The sequence below is a fragment of the Quercus robur genome, chromosome 1 (genome assembly GCF_932294415.1).
Source record: "Quercus robur chromosome 1, dhQueRobu3.1, whole genome shotgun sequence".
Classification (NCBI taxonomy): Eukaryota; Viridiplantae; Streptophyta; class Magnoliopsida; order Fagales; family Fagaceae; genus Quercus; species Quercus robur.
This window is the reverse complement of record NC_065534.1, coordinates 9,018,019-9,029,833: the sequence shown is the minus strand read 5'-3', so window position 1 is coordinate 9,029,833 and position 11,815 is coordinate 9,018,019. Positions and strand designations below refer to the sequence as shown.

At 36.2% G+C, this 11,815-nt stretch overlaps 2 protein-coding genes across 2 annotated transcripts; both read right to left on the bottom strand.

The window, feature by feature from the left end:
- Positions 1–201: 201 nt before the first annotated feature.
- On the bottom strand, positions 202–1,822 carry LOC126719425 (F-box/kelch-repeat protein At2g44130-like). The gene has a single exon (XM_050421978.1). The coding sequence runs from the start codon at positions 1,538–1,540 to the stop codon at positions 512–514; it is 1,029 nt and encodes a 342-aa protein (XP_050277935.1). The 5' UTR covers positions 1,541–1,822; the 3' UTR covers positions 202–511.
- Positions 1,823–7,869: 6,047 nt separating this feature from the next.
- Positions 7,870–9,789, bottom strand: LOC126719417 (probable polyamine transporter At3g13620). The gene has a single exon (XM_050421971.1). The coding sequence runs from the start codon at positions 9,427–9,429 to the stop codon at positions 7,984–7,986; it is 1,446 nt and encodes a 481-aa protein (XP_050277928.1). The 5' UTR covers positions 9,430–9,789; the 3' UTR covers positions 7,870–7,983.
- Positions 9,790–11,815: the final 2,026 nt, after the last annotated feature.

The following is an 11,815-nucleotide window of genomic DNA, read 5'->3' as shown; positions in this document are numbered from 1 at the left end:
CTGTTACGTAGTAATATTTGACTTTTCCGTGAACAGTGCACATCGTGTACTGTTCACGGACCCACAAATTTCACTTTTCAGCAATTTTTTCATTAAAAATGGGTCTCACGATACTATTCACACATTTAAAAATTATTTCGCTACAGTGTTTTTCAGTTTTCAGTTTCAGTTTTCAGTTTTCAGCTGTATCCAAACGGACCCTTGATCATAAATGTACTCCCTCCATTTCAAAAATTAATGGAGAAAATCAATATCAAAATTCTCACATATCAAAATTATAAACCCTTACAATATTTCATAAGCTCTCTATTTTTTTTTTTTTTTTGGCTGAAATTTCATAAACTGTCTATTAAAACTAAATAAAAACAAAAATAAATACACACAACTCTTTATATTATGTTCCTATAACATTTCTCAAGCTCTCTCATATATAAATAATTTTTTTTTAACATAAACAACAACTAGCTTTATATTTTGCTTGTTCATATATAGATAGATCAGAGGTAGCATATCAAATTTCCACACAGCACCCGGATTGAACAAAGCCAGAAAATTCATCAGGTACACTAATCCTGACCAATTTACCATTTTGCCCATCCAATATATAAAACCCTTGTGGTGCACCTTGGTACTCAGACCCTGTCACCAGGGTTAATTTCGTCCCCAACATTACCCCACACGTTCTAACTCGGACCGCCGAGTCCGACTCAGCCCAACTCACCAGTTTCCCATCTTTCCTCACCACGTCACCAACGCTTGACTTCGGGCACCGACCCGGCTCCCAAACCAAGTCCATTCGGGTCCAATTACCCGACCCGAAATCGTACACATCAGCACTCCCCTCGAACCCGCCTTGTGACTCGGTGCCGTACCCACTCACCACCCAGAACTCGTTCCCAATCACCACCCCTTCGCACTCGTCCCGTTCCTGACTCATCCGAGTCAACTCGGCCCACTCGTCCTTCCTCAGATCGTAAACCCACGCCGATTCCAACGCGTTCTTGTTCTCATCATGCCCGCCCGCTATGTAAACCCGACCCGAAAAGGCTCCGATAGCGAAAAACGAGCGCTTAGACGGCATGTCGTTGCCGCGTCTCCAACGACGAGTCGTGAAGTCGTAGACGAACACATCAGTGACCGGGTTGTAACTCGCTGGGTCCCACCCACCCATCAAAACCAGCTTGCCTTCACAGCTTGCCAACTGACAAAACAAAGGCAACCCATCTGGGTACTTGGGAACCGGGTCGACTCGTTCCCAAGTCTCACTCACCGGGTCGAACACAGTGATCCCGTAACTCGGTGACTCGCTCCGCTTTCGCCCAGTGGCACTCGGAAGAGCCTGAACCAAGCAAGCCACTTTGTGGGTGTGCCCAGATTTCCTCCTGTGGTGATAAAAATCCTTGCTTTGTAGCAGCTCACGCCATCTTCTGCAGACTCGGGAGGCGACTCGGTGAGCCGTGTATGGTAGCCGAGTCAAGCACTCGAGACCGAGTTCTTCAGGCAAACTAGGGACCAACTCAGTGAACTCAGAACCTTCCATTTTGACTGAAAGTAGTACTAGTAGTATTTTTTTTTTTACTGAAAAAGTAGTACTAGTTTAGATAGCTATTTGTAGGACATGGAAGCTTTTGAGACTTGGGTCGAGTCAGTGAGGCATTTATAAAAACAGTTGGGTAACAGAAATTCAAACCTCAAAGTTCTAAACAGCTTCTTCTCATAGGCCAAAATTGTGTGAGAGCTCAGACACTTATCGGTGACGTGTCACTGTAGGGAAAAAAAATCTTAAAATTTGAGAAAAGTGGCCGTGTTTGTTACTTTGTGGTGTATTTTAAATTTTTTGACTGGTTGTTATAGTTTGGAATCTTTGGATAAGGCAAAGGAATAACTGAACTTTGTATTATTGGGGATATAGTATGGGAATGGGACACACTTTCACATGCTGTAATGATCTTGATTGATCAGGATGAATATGGGTCTGCCACTTGTGGGGTAATTCGATAGAGATTTGTTATGTTGTGAGGATGAGATTGTATTTTCCGGGTAGAGAAAGTTTATTTATTACTTATAGTGGACTATACTTCAATAGATTGTGACAAATATAATAATACTATAAGAACTGTTCTACAAATAGAATAAGTTGGAGATAACTCATAATTGACTGGTGCTAGAAGAAATGTTCTGAAAATAGAACAAGTTGAGGATAAGAAGGAAAGGAGGGATCTTTACATAAAAAAAGATCGATGTCATGCAAAACGTTTATGAACTTTTTAGAAGTTCTGGAAGATGTGAAAGGGATACACTGCAACTAAACTTATAGTGGGCAAAATAGTTACGTTACAAGTTGTTTTCATTGGCAATGACAAGTTGAGGGGACTCCTAATGGATAACTTTGAGAAAAAAGCAATTAAAGTTTTCATTCTATACTAAATATGTTTAGACATTTTACCCAAAATAAAAATTTTAAAAAAAAATTCATCAATATATTGATTCAAGGAAGTATCAAGAAAATCTTTCCATGTCATACAAAAGGATATAGAAAACAATTTTTAGTAGAAGGGACTTGATAGATTGGAGCATTTATATGCATTGCATTACATTTTTTTTTTTTTTTTTTTTTATCATCAACAAATTTTATTAACAAAGGAACCGGGAACTACAAACAAGAAACCAAAATCTTAGCTTGTTCAAGAACTAATATACCACAAAAAACCGAAGGGGTAGAGTCAAGAACAATACAACCTGAATACTTGTTTTTAAAATATCAGGAAACCAAAACATGGGCAGCTTGACTTGCCTTTCTAAGAATCCATTTAATCATTCTATATGACATGGGCATATATATTCTTAGAAAGTAGGAATCTGAGGATATATGTAATGGTACAGTTATAAACACCTGCAACTAAACATGTTATTGGAGTTGCTTCTAAAATCCCTATGACGCTTAAGTTAGAAAAAATGTTTGTGCTCAAGATAAACACTATCAAAAGTTTTCACTCTCTTACCTCAATTCAAAATATTATACCTTGTTTATTTTTGTATCCTAATACCTTTTTGTTAGGAAACATTTCTTTATTTTTAGTCATCATCTTAATAATGGAATGATGATAGGGTTGGGATAACGATTATCTTTCAGAGTTGAATCTCTTGAGTCTTGAAGATGATATTTATTACTTTTTGAACTTCTATTTACATGTACATACAGGCAGACTAGGGGGCCCCTTTTTTAAAGAAATATATATACATATATATATAAATATATATATATATATATATATATATATATATTTATTTGATAGATTTTATGTCAAGTTTCTAGTTTTTTTTTTTTTAATAATCCGATAATTAAAATGAGGTAGGAGGATTAAATCATAGATATCTTTGTTAGAAACACCAAGAGTTGATAATCAATTAAGTTACAAGACTCTTGACTAAAAAAAATTATATTTGACTCTTCCAAAATTAAAATTTGGTCCAAAAATCCAAAAATAATAATTGCCACCTAAGCTCCTAACCCATATTAGTGGCCCATCACCCCTTTCCAAAAAATAAAAATCCCTTATTATTAAGAAAATAATTATTAAAAAAAAAACCCTAAATAAAAAAAAATCTTTTTAATACATTGATAATTGAGAGTAGAGGAATTTGAATCCTGAATATTTTTGTTAAAAACACCAGGAGATGTCAATTGAGCACATAATCCCCTCCATCCCTACGTGTTAACTTTTTTGGTAGTCTATACAAGGAGTTTTTAAATGTATTAGAGTACCGTCTAATATTTATATATTCGTTGGCAATAATTCTAGATAATATAGAATAATAAGATATTGTGACCACTAGACTTAAGAGCATAACTAATGCTTTCTAATTTTCTTAGGTTGACGTGACAAGTGATGAATAATTAATGAATCAGTTAATCGACCATTGATAGAGACGCATAGATGAAAGATATCCCACTACACATTTTCATTGTAATTCAAATCAATTTGACTTCGATTTCTTAATAAATATCATATTTTTCTTCTTAAAAATCCACTACTTAATACCATTTTTATTTTTAATCAATCAACCTATCAAATCATAATGTCATGAAAAAGCTGTGAATTAGAAGGGTCCAAAAAAAATTAACCAGACATCATAGTATGCCAGAAATGCTAAAATGGAAGTTGTGGGCTAAACACTTTTTTCTTTATCGAGCGTCAACAAAGTGCCGAAAATTAGGAAAGAAAGAAGTCATAAAAACAGTTATTCCATGTGAAATTGCTTCATACATAAGCTAACCATTTTGCCAACTATATATTGAACATTACATTATCAATAGTCGTGGTTGGAGATGTGTCAAATCCCATTACCGTCCATACGTCTTTGTTTAGATGGAGACCATCTCCCTCACCCAAACACACGTTATGGCTAAATTAATAGGGATGAGATAAGATCAATTTAGAGCAGCCATATATAATATTTTTTTACAATATTTTTACAACAAATTGTAATTAGCTGATTGTAATTAGCTAGTATTGATGAGTAAAAAAGTAACTTCAACGGTTTTCAAATTAGAATTAATAACAATTTATCATACAAAATTTTTGTAAAAATATTATAATTGTAACTTTTCTCATTTATCATTCCTAATTGTTCTAACATTGACGAGAGAAGAATAGAAGAAGAATGGAAGGACTACACTAAAAGCATCTCTAACAGTCTTTGTATAGCTATTTTTGGAGCACCAAAGGCTACTATTCATGCTCCAGCCGATTCTCCAAACGTCCAAATTCTCCAAATTTATTTTTGAAGTTGCTATAGTGATTCTCTTAATTTAGAGAACACTGCAGCAACTCCAAATTAATTTTTCTGCTTAAAAAATTATCCCAGCTACTATTATATCAATTCTTTCTCTCTCCTCCGGAAATTTTTTTTTTCTCTCATTCTCTCCATTTCTCACATAATCCAAACATAAAACACAAAACAAAATCTAATTCTTAAAATAAAGTTGAATCAGAACAAGCAAAAAAAAAAAAAACAAGCCAATCTGAACCCGTTTCTCACATAATCCAAACACAAAACAAAATCCAATTCTTAAAATAAAGTTGAATTAGAACAAGCAAATATTGGGAAAAAAAAAAAAAAAGAACAAGCCTCTCTCTCTCTCTCATGTGAAGCGCTAGAATGTTCTTGAGGTGGAAAAGAAAATAAAAAGAAAGTGGGTTGTGTGTCTTGTGTGGAGGAGAAAAACAAGAAAAAGAAAAAAGAAAAAAAGAAATGAAACGTGGATGAAAATGAAATGAAAGGAAGAAAAATAATATAAAAATAAAAAATCCTAATTGAAAAATACTACCACAATATTTTCACAATAAATTTTAAGTAATAGATTGTTATTAGTTAATATTGGCGAGTAAAAAAATAATTTCAATGGTGGGTTCAAATTAGAACTAATAACAACTTTTCACATAAATTTTGTTGTAAAAGTATTGCGTAAAATGTTGTGAACATAACACTTCTCATTAAAAAATATAGTTCTTAAAAAAAGAAAAAATGATGATTAAAAAAAGAATAAACAATGAATGAAGAAATAATATTTAGATGAGATAGAGAATCTGTTGGAAGTGTATTTGAAAAAGTTGGTAGGTAAAAGCTAAATGTCACTGTTCATTCTCCAAACAGTATAAAAATTTAGAGAAGTTGTTGGAAATGTTCTCAGAACGGAGAAAATGATAGAAATATGAGTGCTTTGAGAGATAATAAAAGAATATGCATAAAAAAAAAAAAAAAAAAAATTATACCCGAAACATGTCTAATACAGTCCTATCCTATCTTCTTTTCTGATCGATAGTTTTCCAATGTATTGGACATATTACACATCATATCTTTCAGAAATTCAAATAGCTTTACAGCTTCATCCTAATCAAAGCAATCACACAATCATACTATGAAGATCCCATATCAATATAAGAGAATTAGAGCTCTACATTTGGACAACGGAAATTCCATTAAAGATTTGGTTGGCCATAACTTTTTCTTTTTGAATTAGGCCATAACTTTATTGGTAAAACTTTGTTAACCCATTCCTAATTCTAATTGAGTTCAAACTTGGCCATCATTAAGTGTTCTGGAATCTTAAGTCTTGTCCTTCTTTCACTTTCGGTTAATGACGGTATAAACAAAACAAATTACCAGTTCTTATATATATAAATAAACCATTCATACAAAATTTTTTAGAGTTTAGTTAATAGGTGCTCTTAGAAGTTAGAACATTTGTTAATTAATAATTTTAGGAAAATTTTGATATAATTTTTATGAGAAATTTAAAAAATTGTCAAAAAAATTAGTTACTTTTTTCTTTTCATATAAAAAATTTCTAAAAATATTTCCAAAACTAACAGCTTAGAACATCTTTTAACCTTTTTTTTTTTTTTTTTTTCTTAATAGCGCATCACACAAGGTCTATTTTTATGTGACATGCATTAATGCATATCAAAAGCTATTTAATCACCAATTTTTGCACAAAAACATTTATTTTATTCTACCTTGATTTTGTGCTGAATAGACAACTAACCTATTCTAGCCGAAAGGTGCAGATGATGTTCCCCAAAGAAGATGTAGATGTAATTGATTTGTTCTAGAAAAGTTTGGTCACTGACAAATTAGTCATGTTAGCAATTGGCAAAGTCCCTTTATTTGAATTTTAAAAAAGCACACGCCCTATTCCCCCAGTTATAGAAGTTCAGGTCATTTTTTTCTGCACCAATTGAGGGTTCCATTTGCTTGGAGATGACTTATGACTTATGAGTAAAGACCAAAGAAAAAGTTGCAAAGTGAAAGTAACATGCAACGTCTAGAGAGGGTGACCATAAGGTCCATAATGCATTGATGGATGCATGTAGTCAAGGCTTAGCGGTTAACAGAGATGGATAATCTCAGCCCAAACCCTGCAGAACTGAATTCAAGCCTACTAGCCTAGTTTAATGGGCTTACATGTTCTGGCCAAGGACCCAAGGCTCACTGTTTGAAAAAGAAGAAGAACAAAAACCCCATGTCTCGGCTTAAACCCAATGAGTGGCCCAAGGCCTACTGGTAGATGAAGATGGACTTACCAACTGGATTTGGCAATGAAAATGGCTTGAGATGGGTATCTCCTGTGTTAGCAGCTGTATGTGATGTGGAATCCATATGTTCATAATTTCAGACGCATTATCACATTTCTTAAGTGTGTCAACATTTAACACATAAAATAGATGATGTGTACGGACTATATACAATAACAAGTATGTAATAAGGCAGAAAGACACCATGATACGGCTAAATTATTATTTCTTAAATCTAAGTCTACAAAATTTAGACTTATTTAAATTTTAAATAAAGTGGTACTAGATATTTTTTTGACTTGTAATATTTAACATGGATCCTGGATATATTTTAACCATTTCAAATGCAGCTATCCCTCCATTGTAGTAAGCCTATATTGAGCATATTAGCTTTGGGATTATGGAGTCAATATTCAGCCTTATTTGTAAATCTTTCTAAATTCTCTCTATATAATATCTTCATAATAAACTCCTGATATTTACTTGTTTGAATGCAAAATCAGGTTCTGAATTCTGCACTGTATATACTATGATCACAACAGGCATATGACATATATTGCAGTTCTAGACTAAATTTTGCATCAAAGGAAAGCACTTTTCAATCATTGATATCACATGTTCTTTATGTGACAGTATACTGCCTGAATAAAGTATCAGGCTATTGAAGTTTTAAAACCGACTATAGCCACATCATAAGCTCAGTGTGCCCACCTGATTAATCAAGAGTATAACCGTACAAAATTTCCTTTGTAAATTGACTTGTTTTATAATTGTTACCCTTTATGGAAACTAAAAAGAAAATCAAAGTATCCATTTCTTTTGCAAACAGTGTTTACAAAACTTTCTTAGCCAAAATAAAAAAAGATACAATATATTAAGATCCTCACCGCCAGTAATTATCAGCCTATTCCAAATCCTGATCTTCCAACTTTTCTCCAGCATTGTTGAACCCAAGCCACATTTTGGACTTGCAAAAATTCATCAAGAAGTACCAAGCAATCCCAGCCAGTGTAAGCAGAGCAGCTACCAAATAAACAGTTTTTGTAGCCACTGACATTACATAGAGCAAAAAACCAGATGGAATCAAGCACATAACCACCAGCCAAGGTAACCCCATGGGAACTACAAAGGGCCTTTTCAATGTGGGCAACTTCCTCCTCAACCAAAGAAAAGATGCAAATTCCAATAGCATCCCTAAACTATACAAGAAATTCACTGAAGATATTATGTCTACAAAACTCATGTAAGCAACTGCAAGTGTAATCAATGTTGAGAGCAAAATTCCCACCCAAGGTGTATTAAACCATTTGGATCTTACCCCAAAAATTTGTGGTAAAAATCCTAAATTTGACATTCCTAGAAGTTGGTATGCACAACTGCTCAATTGGGCTTCATATAGTCCAAAAACTGATAAAACTGCACCAATTTCAATCCAGACTTTCAACCATTTCCCAGCAATGATTTCTGCAGCATCAGCAAAATACCCATCAACCCAATCTTCTTGATCTAGAGGTATAGCCCCAATTGCAGCCAGGAGAGGAATCAAGTAAGCCAAACAAGTAAGCAGCCCTGCAGAAAACAATGCTTTTGGGAATGTTTTCTGGGGTTGTTCCACTTCACCAGCTAAAGTACTAGCATTGTCCCAAAAATTCAGGTTCCAAAAAAGGGTATTGAAAAACAAAGTCCAGTCTTTCTCCACACCCTCTTGACCCAAACTGATCCACCTACTAGGCTCAATCTTAGGAATTGCAACCAAAGTCATAACTACAAATGGCAAGAGTGAAACTACTCCTAGAGTAACTGCAGTGTAGCCTACTACAGTAAGACCAGTATAATTCAAAAAAGACAGCACCAAAGTTGAAACAAAAATAGCAAGATAGCGAGGCAGGCCTGTAGAGAAAATTGGAAATACCAGCTTGAGATAGTCAATGCATAGAACTGGATATGAGGCCAAGTTTATGACCCCACTAAAGAACTTCCATGAGCCCATTAAGGATCCCCAAAATGGCCCAAAGGCCTGGTGGGCCCAGATGACAAAGCCGCCATTGCCAGGGAAGGTGGTGGCGAGCTCTGCAGTGACAAGAGCCTCTGGGATGCTCCATATGAATGGAAAGATGAGGAAGCCAAGGATAGCAAAGAGCGGCCCCGCCGCCCCTACCGCGGCTTCTTCGCCATAGGGGCCACCGGCAACCTCAAAGTAGATGAGGAAAACAAGTGGGATTAGAGCTAGTTTGTGTGGAGTTTTGATGGTGTTTGAACTTGGACTTGGAGGTGATGGTTGTTGCTGCTGTTGTTGTTGTTGTTGTAGTAGGAGGGGTTGAATATTTTGGGAGGAGTTGGTAGCTTCCATTTGGTTTGGTGGGTGGTGTTTTTTTTTTTTTTTTTGGGGATTGATATTTTGGTTTGCACCTTTATCCTTATGTCAATTATGTTCCACACAGTCCAAGATGGGGGGGGGGGGGGGGGGGGGTGGTTGTGGGGTGCGGGCCAAGTTACATGAAAAAAGTAACCATTCTGCACTTTCTTTTGTTGCAAACAAAAGAGGAAATCCTACTAATTTCTGAAATCTGAATTGGGGATCTTCCAGTCAACTATGAGCAACTGAGCAGACAACACTTTGATCCAAAAGAACATATTGGAGAGCAAATCTGTCAAAGGTAGTTAGCAAGGTCATATCCTATATAATAAATACCCATAATTCAAACCTAAAAACATGCTAATCAATCCTCACACTTCTAACTTTACAGATGGTTAGGTGGTAAGAGGTAACCATACCTTACTTTCAAAGGGAATAAACCATGATTTTGTGGCCAATGACAATTAAGGAGCTCCCCATGGTCCCCACACTAACATGAGGCTCTTAGAATTTTGAACCCAAACTTCATAAATCTCATGAGGTTTTTTGGAAACCACTAGACCAGCTCTTTTTATAGGGTTGCTTATGTGGTGTGTTTAGGTGTCTTTATATGGTGGATTTTATTAGTTTTTTCAGTCCTAAAAATTTAGGCTGATGGCTGATTTTCATTTCCTTTTTCTAAAAGGACCTGATGACTGAAATTATGTAACACAATGTGTCTTCTGTGATTAGTTTCCTCTTGTTTCTTCAACATTGCTTGGTGTCTTCTACTGTAGTTTATAGATTTACACAGGAACAATACAAGCAAGAATCAAAATTGGCACATATCACTGGTGTAATGACAGCTCAATCAGGCCACCTACCAAACACAAAGTTAGCATTCCTTCAATGTGCGTAAAGATATGGAAAAGGCTTGCATGTTTTTACAATTTTATTTATATATATATATATATATATATATACCCGAGATTTCTCTGACACTCAAATAAATAGAGCTGATTATCTGTGCGTACCCTATCCTAACACATTGTGCACATGGTAACGATATCTTTAAGCACATGACAAATAAATGTCCCCAACTACCCCATATGAATGTATAATTGCCAATCCTATTTTTCCTCATCCTCCTTGGTCCTTCACCTTTAGAAACCCTGTGATGAATTAATAATATTTCTCTCTCCCTCCCTGTAGTTTTCTCTGTTGAGAGAGGAAGAAAAAATTGTTTGGTTATTGTAAATTATTGGGCATTGCTCCAACATTTGGACATGTTTTGAGTTACATATATTGCAAGAAAGATGAAATTGAAAATATGTCCAACGTGATTTTAAAATTTTGGAAGTTGTAGCAGCAACTAATAGATTTAGCAAAACAGAGAAAAAGAATTGTTCAAAGGCTACATAAGATCCTCTTTTGCATATGTAAGGACTCGATTTGTAACAACCCAAAATGATACTGGGTTCGCACGTAAAAAGACCCAAACAATATCATTTGTAGAGCGTGGGTTTGAAAGGTTAGGTCTTGGTCACCGTACGGTGGATAGTGGTGGAGTTCATACAGAACTAAATCATGTTCGCTCGGGGAGTCTTTCTCCTTGAGTCGGTCTGGGAGGCTCTGGTTTTTGGCCCTTTTTCCCAGCCTCCTTCCTTTGGCGCATCAGTCTTCACATTATATAGCCCTTCTTGGCTGATCCTAGCCCTCCACCTGTTGATCAAGCAGGTGCCGATTCAAGTATCTGTCCCATCAGCCGCCTCCCCTTGCTTTTTGTTAGTTGCAATAACCGAAGCCATACTGTTCAGGCGTCTTTTCTCATTAATATGGTTAGGACGTTTGTGGACGCATTCAATGCGGAGGGGATGTATTTACCTTGAACCACCTCCACACCGTACCCCCACGTGGGTCCCATTCTACTCGCCTCTTCTCCTGGGGGCCTTTTGGAGACTGCCTTTGATGGCATGTCATTCTTCCCTTCGAAGTCTTGGGATGCCGAGGACAGGGTCATCCTCGGCTGCGTCTTTAGGCTATTTGGTCTTTTCCTACTCGTCCTCGGCAATTACCCTCCTTGGCACGGGCCCTGGGCCCTAGTGGAAAGTGGGTCGGGTCGTAAGTTCTCTGGCCCCACAATAGCCCCTCAAAATCCTGCTATCCTGCTCCTCGGACGGATAGGAGGGTTTTGATGACATCAGACGTCGGTCAATGCTTGTCAATCCTTGTCACCTATCGGTTCCCGAGACTTTTCGCCTGCCCAAAACACGTTCTTAGAGCATTTGGAAGGTGAAACGTGTCCTCATTAAATGCAGGCGGCTCTATGCTTTCCACGTTCAACGGCGTGATGGAAATCTAACGGTGGAGATTTCCTGGCCTTTATGGGCGGGAAAATTTG

Excerpts from the sequence above, each read along its gene's own strand:
- LOC126719425 (XM_050421978.1), bottom strand. The coding sequence starts at position 1,540 with ATGGAAGGTTCTGAGTTCACTGAGTTGGTCCCTAGTTTGCCTGAAGAA.
- LOC126719417 (XM_050421971.1), bottom strand. The coding sequence starts at position 9,429 with ATGGAAGCTACCAACTCCTCCCAAAATATTCAACCCCTCCTACTACAA.